The sequence below is a fragment of the Ursus arctos genome, unplaced genomic scaffold (genome assembly GCF_023065955.2).
Source record: "Ursus arctos isolate Adak ecotype North America unplaced genomic scaffold, UrsArc2.0 scaffold_26, whole genome shotgun sequence".
In the NCBI taxonomy this organism is placed as follows: Eukaryota; Metazoa; Chordata; class Mammalia; order Carnivora; family Ursidae; genus Ursus; species Ursus arctos.
In genome coordinates, this window is record NW_026622941.1 from 2,057,682 (window position 1) to 2,083,416 (window position 25,735).

The following is a 25,735-nucleotide window of genomic DNA, read 5'->3' on the forward strand; positions in this document are numbered from 1 at the left end:
ACCGCCGCCCCCCTCTGTGTCTCTCCCCTCTCTCCCCTTCCCTTTGGCGAGGAGGGGCAGGACCCACGCGGCCAGAGGTCCCTAGGAAGGCCCTAGGAAGTGGGGCTGTCTCCCGTTCAGAGGTATGCAGGGCAGTGTCTTCCAACCTGCTTGTGGAGAAGGAAAAACGAAACCCTTTTCCTGGTCGAAGGGTGATTTATTCCAGAGAGGGTAACTGGAGGGATGCACAGGGCAGCCCATCTGCCTGGCAATCCTTCAGAAAGGGGACCTGAGCCACACACAGTGCTTGTCACATGGTCACACACAGGTCACTGAGCCTCCGGTGACCCCAGACCAGGGCTATTTAGGGGAGTACAAAGTCAGGGGGCGGGGCAGGCAGGCTGCGCACTCAGGGGCCTGCTGCAGCTGGCTGACAGGTTGTCTGTAGGGCCGGGGTGAGCTCAGGAGGAACCCGGGGTAAATGCAGCCCACCCCACCACGCTTGGCTTTTCTAGGCTCCTTGCTCTTATCTAGATGGGGTAGGCATGGAAGGGGAAAAAAATGGTATTCGAAAATTCAGAAGCCTCGTTACTAAATCATTAGGGCAAAAGGTTGGGGAAATTGATATTCCAAGAGATGGCAAGTGTGTGACCCAAAGACAAAGGAAGCCAGGGAAAGAGCACAGCCGGGGCACAGACCCCTAAGGGAGCCTTCTTTGAATCTCTTAAAATCGGCCTGACAAGAAGATGGCATAGCGCGTGTTGGCAATATGTCAGGGATAGCCCAGCGTCCCTCTCTCATTTCACCTGCATTCCTCAAGGAGGGGCGGGTTCACCATGGGGTCAGGTGCAGGGAGTAGGTGGAGAAACTCCCTTGACTCAGGATGCCTCTGACAGATGCTCCTTTCTGTCTGCTCTGCTGGATGGCCGAGGGCTCAGACTGCTGTCCCAGGAGAGAGAGCACCTTCTACCGCCTGGACTTCCTCCTCTCCCCTACACAGCTCCCACGTGCATCCTACCTTCAACTAACTGCACCCACTCGCCTCTAGACAGACCTCTGCTTCTCCAGCTCCTTCCCTGAGTCTGGAACACTCTCTTTCCCCATGGGTAGCCTCCCCCTTCTTAAAAACCCAACCAGAAAGTCACCTCCTTTACGAAGTTTCCCTGGCTGGTCCACAGACTTGACCATCTCCAACCTACAGCCTTTCTTTAGGCCATCCTTGTGATTCTTATTGCAGATTCTTATTGCGGCTTTCTGTGGTGTGGTTTATCTTCTTTCATATCCTATGAGCTGTTCCGGAAGAGGGACTCTGCCTCTCCCACGGCCCAGTGCCTTCTTGTCAGCTGAATGAGAGAGAGAAGGGGAGAGCCCAAGCCCAGGCATCAGGGGACCCAGGGTCTAGACTCTGTTGCTCATTAACGAGCTATTAGTTAGCTAATGAACCTGACAGCGCCAGGCCTTGGTTTCCTGCTCTGTAGAATGAGGAGGTGGAATGATTGAGATCTTTGGTCTCCCTTCCGTTACTGGCACTCTATGACCTCAAGCACCTGCTGGCTCCCCAGCTCCTGGGTATAAAAGATGGGCCCCTCCTAGCCTCACAGACCTTGATCCGTTAAACAGCCTCTGGGCTGAGTTATCAGGGCAGAGAAGAGGGAAGGACAAAGTAGCTATGAGAGCTAGGGGGTAAAATGGGGAGGTGCTCACCCCCGGGAGCGTGGCTCCCAACAGGAATCACTTCCCTCGGTGTGTGCGTGTGTTTGTGTGTGCGCACAGCTGTCTCATGTTGCCGTCTGTGATCACAAAGCCACGCCGAGGTGACAGCCAGGACTCGGAGCAAAGAGGTACCTCTTGATACGCCGTCTGCTGCCTGTGCCCTTCTTGAGGCTCTTTGTTGGGTTGTCTGACAGCCAAGCAAATCTCAAAGAAAAGCTGCTTTGCAGGAAGGCATGAGATCATTGTGGAGAGGCAGGGAGAGAGAAAGGCGAGAGGAGGCCCAGGGGAAGGAGAAGGACAGGCCCGGCTAGGGGCAGGAGGACAGGGGTGTCATTTCTCTGCCTCCATCAAATTGTCGCAGGACCTGGGGGCCAATGTCAGGATCTGAAACAGGGACCAATCATGCGCGGGTAAGAGGAGGAGGTCTCTTAATAACCCACTGGGGGAGCAACCCAGAAAGACCAGGTGCCTCACTTTCCCTTGAACCCTTTGCTTGGAGTCTCCTTCACCAGGAGTTCTGAGCCTGTCTGCAAACATAATACCGTGAGGTATTATCTCCTGCACTCAGCAGGCTGCTAGGAGGTCCTGGGAGGGAGGCTGGCCAGCCTGGTGCTTCCCTGACGTGGGGGTCCCGTGAGGTTTTGACAATGGCCAACCACCTGAGCAAGCAGAACAGGGGCCCAAGTGTCATCCTGGCAGCTCTCCCAGGAGAGAAGGCTGGGCTCCCTCAGTGTCCAGGGTGGAAAAGCACAGTTTGGTTTATGAGGCAGGAGTTGAACAGGACTTGAAATGATGAAAGCCATTAGGCAGGGCAGAATAGATGGTCTGTTGCTGCTGAGGCTCCCACGCCCCTCCCTACCCCCCCCACCCCACCCCAAGCCCTGCCATCAGGATCTAGGGCTTCCTGCCCCAAGGAAGTTCGCTTTGTCTCACCTGAAGTGCCCATTCCTTAGTGGGTTTCCTCCCAGGCCTTCAAGGGAATCAGAGCACAGCTTCAGTTCTAGAGTCTCGAATCCAGATCTCTAAGAGGGTGAGGCTCCATACAGGAGGAAGGAGTTCAGCACGGTCCTGAACCCTAAAGGTAAGGGACGAGACCGAGAGATCTTACAGAATTCCCTTCCCCGTCAAGTGGCTGACTCAATGGAAATCACAAATATTTACTTATTTAGTTCAAAAAATATTTTTGGAGTCCCACGATATGTTAGGTATGATGCTAGGTGCTAGGGAACGGAACTCACTCTCTCTTGCCCACTATTAGCCTCCCTGCCAATAAGGTGAGAGAGGCAATAAATGAGAATAAAATAAATAAATCATGTTGCCGAGAAACTAGAAAGTGGTGAGATGAGAATGAAGGGTGAAGGGGTAGGATGCTGTATCTGGAGAGGCCAGGGAAAGCCTCTCTAGGAGGTGATGTTTGGGCTGAGATCCGATGATAAGAAGGAGCCAGCCATGTAAAGTTCTAGGGGAAGAGCATCTCGGGAAAGGGGGACAGCTGAGGCAGAAGCCCTAGGTGGGAAGGAGACTAGCTGTTTGAGGGAGATTTCAACTCAGGTTGAAATCAGAGAGAACGGCAGGGCCGGCTCCTGTGGGGTTTTGAAGCCGTATTACAGAGGAGTTTAGATTCTGCTCCAAGAGCAGTGGAAAGGCATTGGAAGGTTTTAAGCAAGGGAGTGATGTGATTTGATCTTCAGAAGGCTCACTGGCATGGCTCTTGGAGAATGGGTCACAGAGAGGCTACTTAGGGGCCGAGCACATCAATCCAAGTGAGAGTTGTTGGCTTGGCCCAGGGTGGAGCAGACGGACTTACAGTGTTTGGGAATAAGGTCTGCAGAACTTGGTCGGGATAAGGGGAAATGGTAACAATTCAGTGGAATATGCCCCAAATGGTGAAGTCTCAAGGAGGGTGACATTCTGGGGAGGAAAAGCCTGAGTTCGGTTTCGAATAGGTGAAGTTTGAAATGCTCTTGGTGACTCCGGTGTGGAGATATAGTGGGCAGTCGGGATGGCCTCAGTTCTGCGAGGCTGCCCGGTGTGAAGGAGCCAGAGCTTGCCCTAAGGGAGCTTCTGCCCCAGCTGGGGGACGGAACCTTGGGGGAGAGAATCTGCTTTGCTCTCCACTCCTCCCGTTTCTACACAAGAGCCTGAAAAACCTGTTTCCTTAGGGGAAACGAACCCCCACTCTCTTAAGACTCTCTGTGTTAGAACCGTGGAATTTCTTCCAGCTCAGGAGTGTCATGTTTCTGTGCACCTTGGCTCTGAGCAAGCAGGTAGACAGACAGAGTCTCCCTCCAGGAATAGGCTGAAAGCTCTTTGACCAAGGAAGACAAGGACAGGGGTAAATAAGCTTTCCTAAATCCCAAAGATCTGATCATTCTAAGCATGTGACAGCTCTCTGACAATTTTTAGAAGGCTCCTCTGCTTTCATTCAGCCTTTTTCTACAGGTGAAAGAAATTGTTGAAAATGAACATCAAGGGTGGTCTTACAAGGAAGACTAAGGGGAGACTGAGCAGTCCCCTGCAGGGATGGAGGGAACTGTGAGAGGGAGGAGGGGATGTGGCAACCAGTGCTGGCCCCTCCAGCTCAAGCCTGTGTGTGGATTACAGGCTGTCTGTGTGTCTTTTGTTTCTGTCTTGACCAACAAGTCCATGTACCTGTGCCCTTCCACCCACTCCTTCCAGCCAGCAGATCTTGAAGCAACCAAGAAGTGCACAGAGAACTCAAATGTTCCCACATCATAGGACCTGTTCGAGAAAGCTGGCCATACTCCAGCCACAGAGCTGCCACGAGCCTCCAAGGGAGGGGAGGGGCCTCTCAGGGCCCTGGTTCCATCATCTGTAAATCCAGATGAGCTCTAGAATTGCATTATCCCACACAGTGGCCACATTTAAATTTAAATTAATTAAAATTAAATAAAAAGTCTGAAATTCAGGTCCTCAGTCACAAGAGCCACATTTCAAGGGCTCAATAGCCACATGTGACTAGTGGCTACTGTGTGAGACAGTGCAGAGCCATAACAGCCCCATCATTTCAGAAAGTTCAATCGGACAGCATTGCTTTACAATAGTGGTTCCCAAGCTATGGTTTCTGGACCAGTGGCATCAACACCATCTGGGAGCACTTTAGAAATGCACATTCTCAGGCCCCACGCCAGACATATTAAATAAGAGACTGTGGGGTCAGGGACAAACCTTCCAGATAATTTTATTTTTAAGATTTTATTTATTTATTGGAGAGAGACAGCACAAGCAGCAGGGAGGGGTGGGGGGAGAGGGAGAAGCAGACTCCCCACTGAGCAAGAAGCCTGACTCAGAGCTTGATCCCAGGACCCTGGGATCATGACCTGAGCCAAAGACAGACGCTTAACTGACGGAGCCACCCAGGCGCCCCCTTCCAGTTGTTGCTAACACATACCAAGTTCGAGAACCAAAGCTCTAGTGTAGACTAATATTCTCTCCCACTATCCATCTGAAACTCAACAATCTTATACTCACTCAGCCTTCCTAGCGCAAGTATGATCATGACTCATTTTATAACCGAAGAAACAAACCCAAAGATCACAGCTCTGTCTAACCCAGGGCCAGAACTCTGGCCCCTTGACCCTTCCTTGGTCTCATTTTTTATTTCATCAAACTTGCCCATGATCATTCCATATTGAAAAAAACAAAAGGATACAATTCTGTATCTCTGCGCCGGAACTCCCGTGCACTTAGAAGAGCCAGCTGCTGAGTTTTGGGGAAGTCAGAATATCGCGATGGACGATCTCTGCACCGAGTGGCCGCCGGGGTGATTAGAATGTCTCATGAATGTGGCACAGCAGTCAGGAACCCAGATCCACTCCCGCTGTACAGACAAGGGAGCCGCAGCCCCAGGTGGAACACTGTGCTCCCACGCCCGTCAGCTCCTCCCTGACCGTTGGGACCCAAGTCAGGCCTGGAGAACAGAGAGATTAAGAGCCTTAGAGACAGACCCCGGCTGCGTCCTGGTTCCATCTTTCGGGGCAGGTGACTGAGGCAAGCAGGCAACCTCTGCAAGCCTCTGTTTCCTCCGCTGTGAAGCCCCAATAAGAATAGAACTGCTCGCTGTGTGGATGAAATAAGCCCATGGATGTGAAGGTGCCCCGCACTCAGAATCTTCGATGTTATTATACCAGACAGTAGGAAGTCGACCTAGTTTTTCTATTCTTTTTCTTTTCAATATAACCTGCCTTTTCTTTGTGTTCTCTGACCTCAGATTTCTCTTAGCATGTGAGCTCAGGCTTGCGTCCTCCAAGCCTATTTGGGAACCAAAGAGGCATGGGTAGCCCCTTCTAAGTGGCGTCACCAAAGGTTAGCTTTTGCCAGTGGGTAGCATCTCTGGTCTTCTGGAACCTACCTGCAAACCTGGGTAAACCTGATCGCACTTTTCAGCGAGGAAAGAGCCTTCCTACAACGTGGGGGAGACGCCAAGCAGGGATTGGGTACAAGAGAGGTTGTTGTGTCAGGCTTGAAACCTAGAAAGCCCCATGAGGGGCCCTGAATTCCAGTCTCAGCCCACCACTTTTGGTCTTGTGACCTGGAACAGATGGCTCAGTCTCTCTACCTCTGTCTTTCCATCCTTGGGAAAAGGGAGAATGATGTGCCCGGTGCACCTGCCTTGAGTTTCCCGAGATCAGAGGATGAGTGCTATCCTCATTGTTCTCTAGGGCCTGGGCCTCAGCTTTCTCTGGAGGCATTTTCTAGTATTATCTGCTGGGAAGAGACAGAAGCCGCCAGTCTGCCTGTTTCCTCCCCGCCCCCCACCCCAGGAGCCTCGGCTGGGCTCTCACATGCTGCCATCTGACTCAGCTCCAGTGCTACCTCTCCCCTCGGTTCCTGCTGATGCTCCTCCTCTCTCTAACTTGAATCTATTTTTTTCTCTCATCGTCTCTTCCGTCCCACCACCCCCTCCCCAAAAACACACCCATGTTCTTGCCCCCCTTTCCCACTTCCTTGTAGCGGTGGGTGTCCAAATGAGGCTGGAGTTCCTGCAACGCACGTTCTGGGCAGCGACCCGGCAGGTGGGTGTGATGGCGCCAGGTCAGGAACAGAGGACTGGCCGACCCATCTGCGGGGAGGAAGGCCAGCTCCCTTGGGGTGCCCCACTGCCCCTCGGGCCCCCTCCCAGATCCCTGCCTCCTCTGCCTGTCCCAGCTCCCGGGCCTCCGCTTGCGGCCTGGGCATCTGCTCCTGGCCTGCCTTACCAGCGGGGCTCTCTCCGCGCAGCCCCAGGAGGGGGCAGGACGTACAGTGTGCACCCTAAGTAGGCCCTGAACATACCCCCGCTGTTCCCCACACGTGAACACACCACACGAATGTCACACGCACACCACGCAGACGTCTAGCTTGTAGAAACACACGTGCGCAGAGGTATACACAACGTACAGCTTCTCGTCTTCCTTCCAGTGCAGCGCTGTGGAGGGGCCGTGCCCTGAGAGCTGCCAGGACAGTGTGAGTTCTCCCCCAGGGGGAAGAGGGGGCAAGTGGGAACCATGGGGCCCTAAACCACACCCTCCTTACAGGCCAACTCCCCTCCTTCCCAAACGTCCCCCTTCCCTGCCGTGCTGGGCCGCAGAAGGCACCTTGGCACGAGACGTGGAGGGCTCGCCACACACCAGGCCAGGCAGGCCACCCGGCAGTCAGGGCCTGGCCGTCACCTCCTTCTGGTCTCTCCCCAGGAGCTGGACTGCTTGGTCATCGACAACAACGGGTTCATCCTGATCTCAGAGCGGTCCCAGGAGGTAAGGTATCCGGGAAGTGGAAGGAGGGAGTCCGGTCATCCCTCACGCAGCCAGGCCTGTCAAGGGCAAGCGGCCCAGGAAGTCGCGGTGGCTTAGGGCAGGTCAGAGTGAATGGTCTGAAGCAAGCGGAGTCTCTTCCTGAAACCAAGTCAGTGTAGCAAGATCACAAAATGCAGACACTTTTCCACTCAGATGGGCAGAGAAAATGTTACTTCTTTATTTTGTCTCTACCGAATCGGGCCTCGTCCCACAATTGGTAGGGAAACGGTCCACACAACAGGGAGAGGCTCAGCAGGGCTACACCGCAGGACCCCGCGTGTTCTGTGCTCTGGCTATGCCACTGACTGGCCTGGCCTCGGGAGCCTCCTCCCAGAGCGCAGACACCCTCGGACTCATCATCCCCCTCCCCTCCGTCACCTTCCAGCCTCCTTAGTCCATTCGCACCACTACTGGGTGGCTCGTCCAGAGAGAGCAAGCACCAGTGTGGTTGGGTGAGGGTGCTCTTCTGAGTCACAGACTTCTCATTGTGTCCTCATGTGGTGCAAAGGGCAAGGGAGCTCTCAGGAGTCTCGGTGATAGGACACTGACCCCATTCCTAAGGGCCGCACCCTTGTGATCTAATCACCTCCCAAAGGTCCCACCTTCTACCCTCACCTTGGGGTTAGGTTTCTGCATATCCCCTTGGGGGGACACATTCAGACCATAGCAACCTCCCCTTCTATCTTCATGGGGCCTAGGAGCGCCAAGCCTCTCCCACTTTGAGCTCCTTTTCTGTCTAGACCTCCCTTGAGGAAAATTCTACTCTAACACACCAAGGCTGACCCTCAGTTTGTTAGGGGGGATACAAAGGAACGGAGGCAATCATCTTTCATCTGGTAGCCTGGCTGCACACCGAGCCTTCCCCCGGGCACCTGGATGTCTCCCTGGCCCCACATGTGCTCAGAAAGGCAGAAGAGAAAGTATCATCATAATTTTGTATTTGCTGAGCCCCAAACTGGGCCCCCAAATTAATGGCTTATTTAGCAAGGAATCAAGTAAAAAAGAAGGCTGTTCAAACCTGAACCAAACTCAAATATATTCACCTAAAGTATTTCCTTGCAACAAGCCAGAAGCGCTGAAACGCCCTCCAGCCTGAGCCTCAGCGGAAGGGATACGGTATAAGCTCCGAGCTGTGAACTACTTGGACTTGTAGTTCGAGAATTTGTAGGGCAAGGTCGGTTACCGCAGGGAAAAGGGCCTTCTCTGGAGGGTGAGACAGGCTGCCGGTCCCAGTCTAGTCCCCGGGGTCACCCTCCTGCCCGGCCCCTCCCCTGGGCCACTCCCTTACTGCTGGGGCAGAGTTCATTCACTTCGCTGCACTTGGCTGGTCTTACGGAATGAGGACCGATGCCTTTAGGACCCTGAACGTCAAGGCCAGGCATCCCGACCCCTGGATTAAACTCCAGGGCTGGTGCCCGGGCTCTGGGAGCAGTGTGTGGACAGAGTCCCTCCTCTCACCCTGAGCAGGTCTGACCCGGCGACCTGAGCTGTGTCGGGTTCTGAGAGGGCACGAAGGGAGTGGCACCCGGGCCAGAGACAGGGAGGGGTACAGCAACTCTGGAACAGTTATCTATCACTATGTAATGTTTACCCCAGCCCACAGAGACACAGAGCGACAAGACGGAAGTCACTGTCTTTCGGAACCTAATTTCAGCCGTGACATCCCATCACTTTTACTATAGTTTATTCCTGAGAAGCGAGTTACTAGGTCCAGCCTACCAAGAGGCTGGGACCCTGTTAAGTCATTTCAGACTCGCCCTACCACAAACTCCTCCCCCTTCCCAAACACCCAAGTGCTGGCCCCTCCTCCAGCTCTTTCATTCCTCCCTGCCCCTCTCTTCCCTAAGCCTCAGAGTGCACTGGGGGGACCGGCAGCAGCAGCGGCGTCTGGAAGCTGGATAGAAATGCAACGTCTTGGGCCCTGCGCAGACTAAGGGAATCAGAAACTCTGGGATGGGGCCCTCCAGCTGTGCTGTGACAAGCCCTCTGCCGCTTCTGATGTGGGATGAATCTCCGAACCACTGCCTAGGCTTTAACGCCAGCTGCTCTTGCTCTGGATGCACTTTCCTGGCTGGGCTAATGTGCCAGAAGGTCCAGGCTCCTCCTTCTCCTGCCAAGGTCCATCCAGGGGCCTGGGGAGAAAGGACTGCCCCTGCTCTGGGGCAAAGATTCTTCCCAAAGTCCTCCCCAGCCCTTCCTCACTGAGGCCCTCCTGCCCAGCAAATAGGGTGAGTGCAGAAGGCCCAGGGCACCATCTGCGGTGTGTTGGAGGGAGGGGCGGCTTGGATCTCTCCTGGGCCTGGTGATGTTCCAGGCCTACTGATTAGACATTTTGTCCCCCTGGGCCTCTCTTCCAGCTCAGGGCTCATTCTTACAATAAAGAAAGACAGATGACAGGATTACAGCCCTCTGTTGGGGCCTAGAAAGAGAAGCAGACAGCTGGGGCCAAGAGAGGGACAACAGCTCTGTGGATCTTTGTAATGTTTACAGTGGATCTATCACCCGGATTTGGGGACCCCAAGTCCTATCACTTGCCTGTGTGTAGCACCCACACAGGAGAGCTTCAAAATGGACCTCACCGGGCAGCAAAGCTAGAAAATCAGATGCCCCATCACGGTGTCTTTCCCTGAGGTGTTGAATCTCTCGGAGGGCACAGCACCCTCTCCCTCCTTGCCCCCAGCCCAAAATGCTGAGCTTACCTTGACCAGGGCAACCCTTTCCGCCCTCACAGGGCCTCTGATGTGCCTGTCTTAAGCCTCAACCCCTGTTTTCCTCAGCTCCCCCTTCTTCCTCCCTGCCTCCCTACACACCTACCAACCAAGTGCTCCCACTCAGCACAGCAAGCAGGCTGTCTTCCAGTCACTCCCGGTGCAGTGGGCATGGTGGGTGCAGTGCAGGAGAGACCATGGCCCTCCAGCCCCCACTCCTCACCGCCTGCCTCAGCACATCTCCGGGCTCCTCCAGGCTCTGGCAGCAGAGCCTTCCTGAGGTCAGGGCAGCCTCATTTGAGCAGCTCAGCTGGCCGCCTGACCCAGAGAGGGCCCATCATGGCAGAGCCCTCTGGGCGGCTCTCTCTGGAATGCAGTACTAATGCCCACTTCCCCACATGCTTCCCTGGCCCCACTGTGGGGCCAAAGTCAGGTGTCAGGAAACTACGCAGCTCAGGGGAGCCAGGGGGGCTCTACACAAGAAAGGAGCCAAAGGAAATTGGTCCTCACAAGGAGCCACGCACAGTGACTTTACTCTGGTAACTCATTTAATCCTCACACCCCGTAAGCTTTTAGAGTAGAAACTGAGGCTGTCCCTGGGTAAGAGAGGCTATGAGACATCTGCTCCATCCCAGAGTTGGCTCTCCCACCCACCCTCTGGTCCCCCTTTCCTCTGGGGACATAGCTTCACACAGGCATGCAAATTAGCCTACGCCAGGGCTGCTGCCCTGCCAGCAGGAATACTCATCAGTTCCGCATTCTCTGGCGACACCTGCCCCATCCGCTCCCTGCTCCCCGCTTGGCAATCCTGCCTCATTACAGACAGGAAACACAGGCAGCCCCAGGCCCTTTCTATGCAGCCCTAGAGCTCAGGCAGTCCAAAGGACCATTGCTTATTGGTGGATTGTCCCCTGTAAACGTGGAGTCCTGCCCGCTGTGAGCAAACCTAAAAGGTAGTGCTTGGGGCCACAGGGACCCGGAGCTTCCAGAGCCCTTGTATAGCGCTATGGCTGTGAAGAGCCTACAGACCCTGCACTGTGCTTTGGGCGCCATCCCACAGTCAGTCCGGGTGCCCTAAACTGACCAGGGTCCTCCAGTTTGAGGGTCTGGACTTTGGCTTTGCAGGATCGGGAACTAAGTTAATCTGCCTATTTGAGGTACTGATTCACTCGGGTGAGGTTCAAATGAAACCATCAACTTGGAATAGCGTTCTGCGGTCAGGAATACAGCCCCCATGACAGTGATTTAACCAAATTAGTAGATGAAGGTAGCCCAGGCCTGGTACTGTCTCGTCACCAGTTGTCCCCATCCTCAAGATCACAACATGGCTATAGGAGTTCCTGCCTTCTTGTCCATTTTCCAGACAAGAAGGGGAGGGCAACAGCCATGAATGAGGTCCTCCTACAGAGGCCGCTCCCTTTAAACAGATTCCCGGATGTCCCACCCGGCAACTTTGCTCACATTTCATTGGCCAGCTGTAGCCGCAGGGGAGTCTGGGAAATGTAGTCTTTGAGACGAACATAGTGCTACCATAATTCAAGTCAGGATTACCTTCCGTAAAGAAGGGGAGGATGGATATGCTCTGTCAGGGTGACATAGCCTAGAAAGTCATGTTGTTTATGTACAGAGGAGGATACATTTTTTCCCAACATCCAGGAGCTTGTCTTCTCAGAATCAAGTGTCGAACCACAGGGCTGTTGGTGAATAAGCCTAGTTTTCGGAAAGAAAAGGGGACAGCCTTGTGGGAATTTGCACCAGCCTCATCAGGAGCCTCCTTTCCACCCCGCTGCACTTCCCCAGGGAGAATACTCAGATCACTCATTCATTCCCCTGTCCATTCACTGAATAGTAACCATCAACAAGACATCGCCATCGTGTGGTCTGCGGGAAGCCAGGAGGTAAAGGTGTGCCCTGTAGGATCTCGCTGTCTGGTAAGGCAGGAACACACACACACCTGGTCACTGGAACAGCAAAAATCAACCCGCAGCTGATGGATCACTTGAGCTGAAGGAACTTCAGGTGGCTTCAGGGCTGCACGTTGGAGAACAGCAGGACTGGTTACCTCACACCTTTCCACTTGCTATTCTTTCTCTTAAATGCCCTCGACTCCTCCCTGCTGTCCTCTGCCCTGCCCATTGTCCTGCTCCAAGAAGCCTCTCAGGCCTCAGAACGGCTGGGCCTTCTGGCCAAAGAGACCACAGAGCTCAGACAAGTCTGCACGTCCTATCCAGCTCTCTCTGGGCTGCCCCCTCGTGCCTTTGTCGTTAGCCTCTCAGTTCCCAGCACAGAGGAGGGAGGCCTTAAGTCCAGCTGGAAAGGTGACAAAAGAAAGACTTCTTGGAGAAGGACAAGGAAAACTCCTTGGAGTGAGGACTGAGGAAGTGTTGTCAAGGCAGAGAGAAGTGCCCAGGCCCCCAGCGGCTCCTTATCATATGGCCGCCGCAGATGGAAAGCTCGCTGTGTGCCAGATGCTCGGCACGCATTATCCCCTAACTTAACCCATGGCACGCAGTGGGCAATGCTGGCGCCAGGATCTGAATCAAAATCCGATGCTTAAGCGCAGGCTCTTTCCTCTCTGCCATGCTGAGAAACCAGCAGAAGCAAGAGACCAGGGCAGGTGGGGAGGTCAGCGTAGGGGTGGGGCTGGAGGGCAGCCTGAAGGCAGAGCACAGCAGGCTAGAGTGCCAACCGCCTAGGCGGCCTTTGTGGGCTTGGAGGGTACAGCCTGGCCTTGCACACAGCGGTGGGCGTTCACCAGTGCTGGCTGATTGGGGCAGGAAGGACGGATGAGGGGGAAGGAAGATCCTGTTTTGTTCTTCAGGAAACACACACAAAAAGAGAGAGAGAAAGAGACCAAATCCCAACTGTGTTGGCAGCAGGGCTGGGGACTGAGAGAGAACCCCGTGAGGAGGGTGGAGTGGGCCGCTGGGAGCACAAAGGTCTGGGTTAGGCGAGGAGTTGGAAGGTGAGTGACAAACCCACAGGGCACCGCTCCAGTGACGGGGAGGGGGAGGGAAACCAAAGGCCGCTCCAGGGTTCTCAAACTGCACTTGGCTGGGCGGTTTAGGATAAGGAGGCCAGTGAGAGACAGAGCAGAGCGCTGCTTTTGAACCTTTTTTGACCATGACTCACAGAAAGAGATACATGGTACATCTGATCTAGGACATACACACGCACCGTATACAACAAATCAAATTTCACAAAACCTCGTTTAACCTGACTTCACACACAATTCACACCTAACTGTTCAAAGGAAGTCTGTGCCTTCAAAAAAAAGATCCGATTGTAACCCCTAGATTGATTTCCTGGCCAACTAATGGATTTCTTAGAGTAACTTAGAGTTCGAAAAGCACTAAGATAGAGAGTATGGCAGGGGAGCCTGTTAAAGGGGGAGGGAGCCGGTGGAATGGGTACAGTTCTGATTCTGTTGAAAGGTATCTATGGGGGGACCCAACCCACCCCTGATGTCTGGAGCTCAGCAATGAGCCCTGGCCTAATATGGAAGACAGAAGTCCTCATCCTGCTCCATCTCTCTCCCTCTCCCTCTCCCTCTCTCCCCCTCTCTCCCCCCTCTCCTTCCCCTTACCCTCCCCCTCCCTTTCTTCCTTCCCTCTCCTCCTCTGTGGCCCCTTTTCCCCTCCCCCTCTCCCTCCTTCTCTCTTTCTCTCCCTGTCTCCCTCTCTCTCTCTCCCTGTCCCTCTCTCTCTCTCTCTCCCTGTCTCCCTCTCTCTCTCCCTGTCTCCCTCTCTCTCTCTCCCTGTCTCCCTCTCTCTCTCTCCCTGTCTCCCTCTCCCTGTTTCCCTCTCTCTCTGTCTCCCTCTCTCTCTCTCCCTGTCTCCCACACTCTCTCTCTCCCTGTCTCCCTCTCCCTCTCTCTCTCTCTCTCTCTCTCTCTCTCTCCCTGTCTCCCTGTCTCTCTCTCCCTCGCAGATGGGAAGATTCCTGGGGGAGGTGGATGGTGCTCTCATGACCCAGCTGCTCAGCACAGGGGTGTTCAGCCAGTAAGTGGGACATGCTTCTCCCCAGACCGAATACACACAGAACAAGCAGGAGCTGATGCTAACTGGTCCCGACAGATATCAGGATCCTGACCTCAAAAACCCATAGTGAAAGCCCCAAAGAGCTCCCAAAGCAACCTTTCTGAAGCCGGAGACTTGACATGAGGTGGAGTAGGCGTAGAAGGTCATATGGGCCCTTGGAGGGAAAACGAATTTGCTGCTCAATGTCTTTAAAGCAGTCCAAGCGGAGAGATGGAATTGTCTGACCCGCCTACCCTCACTCCCGCACCCTCAGGAATCCGGGTGAATGGGAACCCTGCAGCAAACTCCCCCTGGGTGGGGAAGGGGGTGGGGGAAGTCCCTTATCCTGTTTCTGATTTTCAGAGTGACCATGTATGACTACCAGGCCATGTGCAGACCCCTGAGTCACCACCCCAGTGCCGCCCGGCCCCTGGTCAGCGTAAGTGTCACGCCAGACCTTTCTTCCCACCTGCTAGCCCCAGGACCCCATTCTTGACTGGGACCAGAAAGTCCTGTGGAGCCTCTTCCCCCCACCCCCCACCCCGCACCCCTGCTCCCTGTCCTCAGCCTGCCCCCACCCCAGGCCAGTCGGTCTTCTCTCCCGGGCTTCAGGGAATTGTTCTGGTGGTCTCGTGAGATAAGAGGCCTCTGGCAGAGAAAGCAGACCACAGCCCCTGTGTAGCTTTGTTCCTACCCACACTTGCCAGCACTTTTACACATATCATAAAGGATCCCAGAAACATCACCGAGCGGCTCAGCAGGAAGAGAACTCGGCTAGTCTACTCCTAGTCTTCTCGATGGGCATGGTCTAAGCCCAAGTGTCCACCCTACAGGAGGAATTTATCAGATAACCCAGCTGTAAATGCTCCCTCTGGAAGGGGTGGGAGGTGGTGGCAGCCAGAGGGGGAGGAGGGGGAAGCCCCTTCCCCCACCCCCGTTGAGGTTTTTACTAGTGGTGCCCAGGAGTACCCTCTCCCGGGGCCTGGGCTTAACTGTGTGTCCCCTCTCCTTCCCAGCCAATCTCTGTGCTCCTGACTGCTACCAGGTGGCTGGTGAATGAGTTCTTGCTGTGAGTGGGGTCTTGAGGGGGGTGGAGGGGGGCAGACACGGGACAACACACTGGGGCGACTTCATGCAGGTGTGCCTTATGAGGGAGCCCTTTGAGCAGGAGCTGCATGAGGTCCCCGGAACCCCAGAGGAGCAGGCGAGATCCCTGGGTGTCTGGCGCCCGCCCCCTACACACTGCTGCCCAGGTGGAGAAGCTCCCTGCTCACCCAGGAGCCTCAAGCGGGGGAGAGGGTGTCCTGGAGGAGAGGGGCTAGACCAGGGGCCAGCAGGGAGCTCTGGTGCCCCAGGCCCCTCAGGCCCCAGGTGGGGAGGGCACCGGGTCTCGGGTCTCGGTCTCGGTCTCGGAGATTCAGCTCTGCGTCTGACAGGCTCCTGCTGGAGTGGAGCGCCTGGGACTCCTGGCATGCGGACAGTGGGGCGGAGGGTGAGTACAGAGGACTGCAAAAGGGAGTGTTGACTATCAGAGCCATTTCAGTAGGAACTTGTCACCTCTGGGCGGATGACAGACGGGATGGGGACTCTGGAGAGTCCAAGGCTCCCATCTCACCCTGCTGGGTCCTCTCTCATGGCCTCCCCCTCACTCCTGGCTCCCCTCAACTCTCTGTGTGACATCATGCCATCTTGGGATATCACCGCTCCATGTGACATCATTCATCCCATGTGACATCGCCACCCTGTGCCATCCTGCCCACCCTGTGCTGGGCCTCATGCCCTGGACAGCCAAAGCTGTCTTCCATCACTGTGAGTAGCTTTCGCTGACGATGGGGGGGGGGGGGCGGTGTGGGGAGGGACTGCAAAAGGTGCAAAAGGGGACTGTCCTCAGCTCTCTGTCCCAGGCGTGCATCCAAGGAAGGCTGAGCTCTCTTCATCCGGGGACACCCCTGACTCAGGGTCCCTAATAATCTAAAGCCCCACTCCTTAAGGGGTGGAGGTGTCCCACACAAGTACAGCCCTACCCCAGGGCAAACAAAACCCTCCAGCCATCTCCTTGGGTGATTCCAAGAGGAAAAAGGGTGATGTTGCCCAGTGGCTGTGACCACGTGCAGGTAAGCAGCCACCAGGTCTCCTCGTGGAGGCAGAAACAGAGGTGCCTCCAGCTCAGATGTCCACGGAGCCCTCAGCAGAGCTCGGGGTTGAGGGGGTGGCAGGTGAACATCTCCTATGACCTTGTGTCTGAGGACAGTGCCCTCCACAGGCCTGACCATAAACCAAAGAAATGTCCTCACTCTCAGCCAGCTGTGACCCCGTACTACACCCCCCGGGAGAGTGAAGCCACTTGACCTTTAAATGCAAAAGGAAGTCAATGGCTTCTACTCTCTGGGTAGCTGGGGGTTCCCCACCACACAGGACTGTCTCGCTTTAACCGGTCTTGTTCAACCCCTCCATGTCAATAGAGCCTTTTCCACGGGGTTCTGGAACATCTCCACTGCCTGGGCTGTACTCCCCACCCCATTTTTGTTAAGAGTTTGGCTTCCTGATGGTGTCTGTGACAGGAACCAGGGACCACGTGTCACAACCCATTTAGAAACAGGTCCCTCCTCCCCTCTGCATGGGAACACAGGGTGGGGGGGACACAGCTCCCCTCCTTGTCTTTCTCTGCCAGCAGCTGCATCTTGCAAACACTGAGAATGATCTCCCTCAATCTGCTTGTTCAGAATCTCTCATCTTCAGGGCAGCTGCCCCTGGAGCTTCTCCCTCCTGCCTAGGAGGCCTGGTCCAGCCACTCGTCCATGTCTTCAGTGAATAGCGCTGGACTTGGAGTCCAAGGACATGGACTGCAGGAGACCCTGAGGCCCTTTCCCAGTGGCTGGAAGGCTACTCCACCCTGTTGTTGTTGGCCTTGTTACTAACACTGTCACGGAGATAACCTTACCCACACAAAGTGGTTCAGGTGACAGGTCCAGCCCTGAGTCAGCCCCCACTGGGGACCAGGCCAGTGTAACTGGGCCCTGGAAGGAGCAAAGCCAGCTCCCAGGCTTCTGCAGGCTTTAGCCAGAGTGCCCACTCCCAGATTCCGAGGGGCCCAGACAGCCAAGTGCCCAGCAGCAGCCCTGGAAGTTCTGGTGGAACCTGACCAAGTGTGCAGAGCCCCTGACTGAACACTGTGGTTCTTCCTCTCAGTTCACACTTGTCTGCCCCGACTGGCCTCCCCTCCTGCCTTCAAGGTCTAGTGGGAAGTTTCTGGGTCTGGGAATTTAGGAGACCTATAGCTCTCCTACTGACCCCTATGTGACCCTGAGATAGGGGTCTATGAAATGGGGGTGATACTGCCCCCCCCCTCCCCCGCAGACGGGCCCTGTGCATTTCCTGCATTGGAAATGCATGAGAAGTGCCTGGAAGAAACAGAAGCCCTGTGTTAAAACAGTGCTGCTATTTTGGACAAAAATAATGTCGTTCGGCCTGTGAGCCAGCCCTGTTGTGCTTTTTGCTCACCTCAGGCACAAATGTGTGTCCTCTAGGACCGGGCTGCTAGGGCCTCAGCTTTTCCTTTTGCTGAGACCTGTTCATGCCATCCTTTGTCCCTGAGTGGACTCAGTGCACCATGCGGACACTGAGGAGCTGGAAAGGCTGTGAGCTGTGTCTCCTGGGCCTCGGCAGCTTTGGGCCTGAAACCCCCTGCCGGCTCTCTCCCAGGCCCTGGCAGTCAGGCGCTCTGCCCTTGCTGCTCTGCTCATAACTGGCCACGGGGGTTAGGGAGCAAGCCTAGGACTTGTCTGGGAGTTGCATTTGCAGAGCACTGTAGCTAGACTTGAGAAATGTCACCTGTACACAATAAAGGGGAGGGGTGATAGGATTAAAGGACCAAAGTCTCCCCCAAGCCACCGCTTGGCACTCCTCCTGCCTCTGCCCTCCTCTAAGACCCTGGATATCAATGCTGATTGATTGGAGCCTTCAAGAGGTCCACTTCCACCCTCCTCCCAACCAGCCAGCCTACACCGAGGATCAGACTTCCAAAGAGCAGAGGTGGCTTTCCCAAGGTCACGGGGCTAGTGTGCTAATCACATACAACCAAGAGCCAAGGCCCCCAGGGCCCTGTCTGCTGCCCTTTCCACCATGATCTCCTCCATTTATTCTGTGCCTTTTCCTTCCCTGTCTTCCTTCCACCCTACCTCTCCTCTATAAGCCCTGAGAACTTTCTGACAAGGGAGCCATCTGCATGCACGCAGACAAAGCAGTGTTCCATTGCATAGTGACCGTGCCTGCCTTGGCAGGGCTGAATCTGAGACCCCTATAGGCATGGCTCCCTAATGCCCTCTTCATTTGGTGATGCCCTTTCCCCCATCTGTGACTCCGTGTGCCCACAGCCCACAAGCACAAGAAACAGGATGTGCTGCAGCCCTGTGACACAGAGTACCCCGTGTTCGTGCACCAGACGGCCATCCAGGAGACCAACGGGGTCATCGAGTGTGGAGGCTGCCAGAAGTAAGGCCAAGGACAGCTCTGCCAGACCCCAGCCAGGCTCCCACCGTCTTTGCTTCTCCTTTTCCTTAGTGAAGGAAACACAGGCTGAGGCAGAGGGTAGGCCGGCTGGGGGTGCTGGATGGTTTGGTGTGCTGTCTTAAGGGAACTGGGGAAAGGTGGTCCTGAGGCGAGATCTAGGCCCACCCACCCCACCTCAGGCTCCAAAGCCATCCCGCCCAGAAGAAAGTCTCCCACTGCCTCTCTCGGCGACCCCTTCAGTGTGGGTCTTACACACACCTGCTGAGCCCACAGCAGCTCAGTGTCAGAGACACAAGCTCAGCGGCATCTGCAAGCCCTTGGAAGGCACGGGTAGGCAAGAATAGCTTTGAGTAAAGAAACCGGTCGGCTCTCCCTCAGAAACCTGTCTGTGCAGAGAAGCAGGCAAGCTTGAGGACCTTCTCAGGAGTGGGTGGACTGAAGGAGGGCTCCTAGCTCAGTCAGATCACACCTGGCCTCTCCAACCCCAGGCCTGGAGCCTGTGTGTGCACCCTGCCTAGACTCAGGCCTTCTCCCGTGTACAGGCCACTAGATCCGAGCTAGATCAACCGGCTCTGCCAAGCCTGGGAGGGCAGGGAGACCTGACAGAAACTTCTGTCCTGCTGACTCCCACCCTGAACTCGGGACCTCCCCGCTTGTGAAGTTCTGTCTTGGGCCTCCTCTAGGGTATCCACTCAGCCAGCTTTGCCTTCTGCCAGCAGCTGCCCAGGATGTCCCTCAGACTCCCCAGACCTCCAGGGAATTATTTTCTGTGGGACGCCTCAGACTGTGGCATGGGATGGTCCTACTAGTGTGTAATGTCGGGTGGATGTTAACCTCACCAGAGCGGTTTTCTGGGAACTACTGTGACGCGTTTATCTCAAAGACTTGTCGTGAGGATAAAGTAAATGGTCTGGTGTAAAGCACAGACTTTAGAGTAGACAGATTTGAGTTCAAAAACTGGTTCTGCTGCTCCCTAGCCATGTAACCTTGGGCAGGTTACCTCACCACCTCTTCTAGCCTCTGTGTTCTCCTCTCCAAAACAGGAATAACACCAACCTCCTTCGGAGTGGTGAAGGTTAAATGTGTGTGTGTGTGCGCGTGCATGTGTGTGTGTGTGAGAGAGAGAGAGAGAGAGAGAGAGAGAGAGAGAGAGAGAGAATCATCCACCCCAAAGGAAATGCTCAGGAAGTGGCAGCTACTGTTACATAACGCACCAGGCCCTGTGCAGAACAGGCTTTCCCTAATCCTTTCATCCCTCCCGCTGGCAGGACTCCAGGGCCGTGCGTGGGCGCGCTCTGCCACCTTGTGGCCAAGTCTGAGCACTGCATCTTTCCAGCACAGCCTGCGGCCCGCCCCCCACCACAATCACCCAAAGCAAGGGTAGCCACACATCCCTATTTGCTTGGGGCAGTCTAGATTTATGCCTGTTGTCCCTGAATATATTAATAACAACTCCTTTCCCTCTCAAGAATTATCCCCGTGTGGACTTCCTCACCTCCAATCTGCAAGGAAGCCGTACCACTGCAAGGGCTTGTGGATAAAATAAGCCCAGAGGACTGAGTTTGTTGCCTAGCACTGTCCCTGCAACTGCTCCTGATCTGACCTGCCTCGTGGTTCTGTTCCTTCCCCTGCCACCCCAGCTCCACACTATAAGTCTCCAGAAACTCCCTAGACACTCGAAGTCGAGCCTGCCGTAGAGAAGTTCTGTGACCCACTTCTCTCTTTGCTGCAGGATATTTGTGATGCAACAGATTCCCAGTAGTAACCTTCTCCTCCTGGTGACAGACCCCACCTGTGACTGTAGTATCTTCCCACTAGTCCTGCAGGAGGCTACAGAAGTCAAATATATCCTTCCAATCTCCAGGATATGTGGGCTGAGGGAGGTTGGAGGTATAGATGTCATGGAGGGGCTCAGATGTTGAGAGGCAAGGCCAGCCTCCCTCACCACCAGCATCCCACCCTCCCCTCCAGGGCATCGTGATTTGTTCCAACCCTCCCCTCCTCCACCCCTGGGTGCTGTCTTCTGACCTTGGAAGCCACTTGCAAGGCAGCTGGTTCATTCTTCCCGAACTTAGTCTCTAGAATCTCCAGAATCCGCTCCTTCCATGAGATGTTCACCTTAACAGTGAATTCTGCACATAATGCCTCTGTCAAGTGTGACAGGATGCGCTCCCAGAAGCTTCGCCGGAGACCAGATTCCTGCCATGCCTTCCATCCAGAGGTAAGGGCTGGAGGGGGCCACAGGGGTGGGGCTTGGTCTTCACCCTAAACCCTCAGCTCCAGGATGGTGCCTGTGCAATTGCAGACCTGAGTGGACACACGAATGCAGCTGTGCCTGTGCACCTGCGTGGAATACATTCATGCGTGCGCACTGACATTTAGCCCCTGTGGCATTCACACACTGAGTCAACCAGGAGCTGAGGGCCAAATTCCTAGGGTTTGGGCCCTCAGTGATTTAAAACACAGCTTCCCCATGTTGCCTTCATTACTACTGCACTTAGCTCCGAATGATCTGAGCAAAAAGGAGGAAACCGTTATATGCATAATACTGATGGTGACCGACATTAATTGAGCACCCACTACATAAGGTGCTTTTAGCTTAAGGCCTCAAGCTGGGTGCCTCATACATGGTATTGTCTTTGCTGGATATGACTGCCACAAATAATCCACATCAAAGCAGCTTCCAGAGTTGCAGGCTTCCCCAAAGTCATTCTAAGAGGATGGCCCCACGGCCACTATAAGACTAGGGACAAGCAGAGGCTTGAGCCCAGTTCTGGGCTGAGTGCACAGCCTCTACTTTTCCCCCAAAAATAGGTGGTCTAAAAAAGATGGCAGTGTTTCCTCCATTTTCTGGAATTTCCTTCTTTCCCCAGGTTTTTGGCTACTAGTCCCAGAGACCCTCCTCCCTACTCCTTGCCTCGTCTTGAAGGCTACCCTTTCATCTCTGCTCTGGGTTCACAGGAAAATGCCCAGGAGTGTGGCAGCACCTCAGCCACCTCAGCCTCGCTCCCCATGCTCCTGCTGCCTGTGTGTGCCTGGGTGCTACCACCCCAGCTGCTGCGGTGACTCTCGCCCAATGTCACCTTTGTTTTGACAAGATGATCCTTCCAGGGACGTTCTAAAGAGTCAGCACCTGCCATGTGATCCACCTCACTATACCTGAGTTATCACCCAGGTCACTGTTCATCTCAATCTTGGGCTAATTGGCCCTGCCTCCTGAGATTGCCAGATGGAACCAGAAACCTCTTCTCAAAGACCTTCCGGGGTGCCTAATACCATCCTTCCTACCTCCTCTTCAGCAGCCCAGCGTGAGCTCAATTTGGACCACAACAAAAGAATTTAATTCCATCTATTCTCCAGAAGTTCAGACCCAGCCAAGGGTCGGCTATTTCCAATGAGCCCAGTTGGCCTTCAGTAGAATCCAAGAACTTAAAGGTACTGAGAAAGAGGGGCAGAACTAGGCCAACAGCAGAAATGAGATGAAGAACATGGCCCACCTGAAATAGAGCTTTCTCAAAATGAGATGCATGGTGGGGGGTAGCTCAATTTCCTAGCTGCTGCTCAAACAAGGCGTGTGTGTGTGTGTGTGTGTGTGTGTGTGTGTGTGTGTGTGAGAGAGAGAGAGAGAGAGAGAGAGAGAGAGAGAGTGAGAGAGAGAAAGAGAGAGAGACAAGGAAGTAACTAGTAATGGGAAAAACCCAGTACAGGAACAGGTATTAAGTCCTTTTATATTACTGTGGCATGTCTGCAAACTATTGCTATTAAAAACTTCTAAAAATGTCTTTACAAAATGCTAACATACAGAAACTTTTGCATCTAAGAAAAAGCCAATAGGGTAAAATATACAGCTGCAGCACTAAAAGGTGATAGAAGAACAGGGGAGGTGGAGGCACGGCGGCAGCCAAGCAGAGGTCACAGGAAAAAGAACAGTCCTTCAGTGGCATGGTGAGGGATCTCCTGACAGCTAGCTCCAGACCCCCAGGAGGTCCAGGTCCCATAGTGGTCTTTTTCTAGCCACTTATCTTTATAAAAGAGACTACCTTGATCTCCAGGTCCTGGGATTGAGCCCCATGTCAGGCTCCTAGCTCAGCAGGGAGTCTGCTTCTCCCTCTCCCTCTGCCTCTCCCCCTGCCTGTGCTCTGTCTCTCAAATGAATAAAATCTTTTAAAAATAAAATAAAATAAAATAAATAAAATAAAATAAAATAAAATAAAATAAAATAAAATAAAATAAAATAAAATAAAGACTACCTGACTCTATCCCTGGGGTTGGCATTTCGAGGAACATTCCAACATGCACAGCCAAGTCCACCAGGAGGGGAGCTCTATCTGGGAACTTACTCTCCACATGCGCACCTCCCACCGGTGTGTATCTCAAGGCCCTGGAGCTTCCTCCGAGATAGCAGCTTCCACTGTGAGAGCACCAGTAAAGGCAGAACCATGTAGAAATTCTGAGGCGGCCTCAGAACTTTAAATTCAACCAACCTCCAACGAGGAGGTCCAGGCAAGCCCCAAGATAAGCACGGACAGCGTGCAGGGCCTTGGGAGACCCTTCTTCTCAGGCCGCCACAATTCAGAGTACAAGCTTCCCACCAGTAAATGGCCCCACTTCCCTATAGAGTGGGCCAACTTTGCACAAATTGCATGTTAACTACTATTAGTCTATTAACTCATTTTGGGGGGGTGGGGAATGGACCAAGAAATGAGAGTGAGGATGCCAAGGACAATAGGCAAAGATCGCAAGTGTCCATCTGACACAGGTGGGTGAGAACGCAGCAGGGAACCCTTTCTCCAGTCCTCTCAGATGCCATAGTTCAGAGCTTCCCCACCATCCTGTCAAGAAGACCTTATCGGGAGGCACCGGGGTGGCTCAGTCAGTTAAGCGTCGGCCTTCAGCTCAGGTCATGATCCCAGAGTTCTGGGATCAGTCCCACATGGCGCTCCCTGCTCAGCGGGGAACCTGCTTCTCCCTCTCCCTCTGCCTGCCACTCCCCCTGCTTGTGCACACTTTCTCTCTCTCTCTCTCCCCCTCTGTTAAGTAAATAAATAAAATCTTAAAAAAAAAAAAAAAAAGACGACAACGACCTTATCATGACAGGCACGGCAGCATGAACACTTCCTCACTGTTGCCCCAGCGCCTCCACCACCACCAGTAATGCCTGGGGCCCACGGCCACCCCTCTGCCTTGTTTTGGCATTCATAAACGTTCTGGCCTCCAAACAGCATCTGACCTCTACTACCAACTCCCAGACACAGGCTGCTAGTCTTTCTCTCTTGGACAGCAATCCCATCTTTGGAAAGGCCTGTCTTCCCTGCCCACCCACGGAGAGCATTTTCAGGCAAATTTATCAACCATCTTGGCCATATCATTTAAAAACCAAGACAGGAAGTGCCCGGGCAGTTTCCAGCCTTTTGTCTATTTCATCCCCATGTCTCTGGATGGCCAGGAAACTGTAAATTTGGGAAATCACTTCTAGAACCAATGGAAGGAATAAACTAACCTTTCTCATAAACTAACCTTACTCCTCACCTGGAAGAACGGAATGTTCTTGTGAGCTTCAAGGGTCAGAACTGTTCTTCCTTTCTTAACAGAACCACTAAAGGACAGCAGGTGGCAGCCTCAATCAAGCTGAAGAGACATTGCTGATTTAGATGAACAAAGTTAAAACCAAAGCCATTTAATAAATGACAAGATTCTGTTAGAATCTTGAAATCTCTTTTCTTAAAGGACCAAGAACTCAAAGCTGCTGTCAGATCCTCCTTCCTCAGTACCAGGGATAAATTACTAGATCCACCTAATAATGTTACACATTTTAATAGAAGTGCTTTCAGGTAAAACAGCTCACCACTTCATAATGCTAAGTGAAGTTCTGATTCAGGAGGTCAAGGGAATGGAAGCATCTTAAAGTCAGAGAAGTAAATATGAGGGATGGGTATCACAAAAGGAAGAAATCAGAGCAAGAGCTTGGCAGAAATGCCCGCCAATCACTATGGAGAGGTTGAGAAATGTTGATCTCCGTGAAAGATGCAAAGAATATAAGCCCATTTTAAAAGGTGAGAAAAGGAAAAAAAAAAAAAAAACAGAAGGTAAGGGACACTAGGGAAATAAACGACTTCTTGCCTATGTCACTGGCAAATGGCAAAACCTGACCCTCCACCTACCTCTTGTTCTAGCTCAGCATAGCCAAGGAAAGGATGGGAGGACGTAGGCTATGAGAGGCTTTCATGTTCGTGCAGCTAGATTCCCTGCTTCCTCAGTTTCCCCGACGCCTGCTCCAGGCCATCACAAGTACAAGTTACAAGAGTCAGACGGACCTCCTTTTTCTACCAAGTCACATTGCTGAAGGCAGAAAAACTTCGTACATAAGGACACAAGGAGTGGTGGTCAATAGTTCATGACCAATGAGGGAAGGAAACACAGAACACGGTGTAAATGAAACAAAATATTCTAGAGACAAGGATATTATTCTAGGATAAATTGTAAAGCAACACTGCCCAAGTGCTTCTTCAGGAAATCCAGAGCCTTAGCATTCTACAAAGTCAAAATTCAAACGTCCTTTATTTCCTTTGCTATTATATCCACGGATATCACCTAAGAAAGGGAGCATACAGTTCTTAGCAAAAAAGTAGGAAAAACCAAATGGTTCTTTATAAATAAGGCCTCAAAAGAGCAGAATGCGATCCAGTGTTCTATACCCAGATAATTATATAAGGAAACCCTGAAGTTTTATCTATACTTAAAAATGAGAATTCAGGGCAGATGGGTGGCACACTTGGTTAAGTGCCCAACTCTTGGTTTCAGCTCAGGCCACAATCTCAGGGTCGTGAGATGGAGCCCGGCATCTGGCTCCAAGCTTAGCATGGAGTCTGCCTGAGGTTCTTTCTCCTTCTGACCCTCCCACTCATGCTCTCTTTCTAAAATAAATAAATCTTTTAAAAAAAGAGAGAGAGAATTCAAATACTGGGAATTCCCCTGCAAAGGATTCCTTTCTTAAATTACACAAAGGGTTAAC

The 25,735-nt window shown here is 53.4% G+C and overlaps 1 protein-coding gene and 1 long non-coding RNA gene across 2 annotated transcripts in view; one reads left to right on the forward strand and one right to left on the reverse strand.

The window, feature by feature from the left end:
• The window catches only part of CACNA2D4 (calcium voltage-gated channel auxiliary subunit alpha2delta 4), a 109,480-nt gene extending 86,539 nt beyond the window's left edge, over nucleotides 1-22,941 (forward strand). Inside the window, exons 27-38 of the mRNA XM_026502817.4 lie at nucleotides 6,667-6,728; nucleotides 7,114-7,158; nucleotides 7,386-7,448; nucleotides 14,126-14,196; nucleotides 14,578-14,653; nucleotides 15,231-15,283; nucleotides 15,651-15,706; nucleotides 16,003-16,023; nucleotides 18,588-18,705; nucleotides 20,456-20,568; nucleotides 20,862-20,944; nucleotides 21,685-22,941. Of these exons, the coding sequence (XP_026358602.2) occupies nucleotides 6,667-6,728; nucleotides 7,114-7,158; nucleotides 7,386-7,448; nucleotides 14,126-14,196; nucleotides 14,578-14,653; nucleotides 15,231-15,283; nucleotides 15,651-15,706; nucleotides 16,003-16,023; nucleotides 18,588-18,705; nucleotides 20,456-20,568; nucleotides 20,862-20,944; nucleotides 21,685-21,789 (866 nt within the window). The 3' untranslated portion in view covers nucleotides 21,790-22,941. The remainder of the gene's footprint in view (nucleotides 1-6,666; nucleotides 6,729-7,113; nucleotides 7,159-7,385; nucleotides 7,449-14,125; nucleotides 14,197-14,577; nucleotides 14,654-15,230; nucleotides 15,284-15,650; nucleotides 15,707-16,002; nucleotides 16,024-18,587; nucleotides 18,706-20,455; nucleotides 20,569-20,861; nucleotides 20,945-21,684) is intronic.
• Nucleotides 1,147-2,856, reverse strand: LOC130541856 (uncharacterized). Its single transcript, XR_008955921.1, has 3 exons — nucleotides 2,626-2,856; nucleotides 1,684-1,908; nucleotides 1,147-1,322 (listed from the first exon to the last, which is right to left on the reverse strand). It is a non-coding gene; the product is annotated as an uncharacterized LOC130541856 (long non-coding RNA).
• Nucleotides 22,942-25,735: the final 2,794 nt, after the last annotated feature.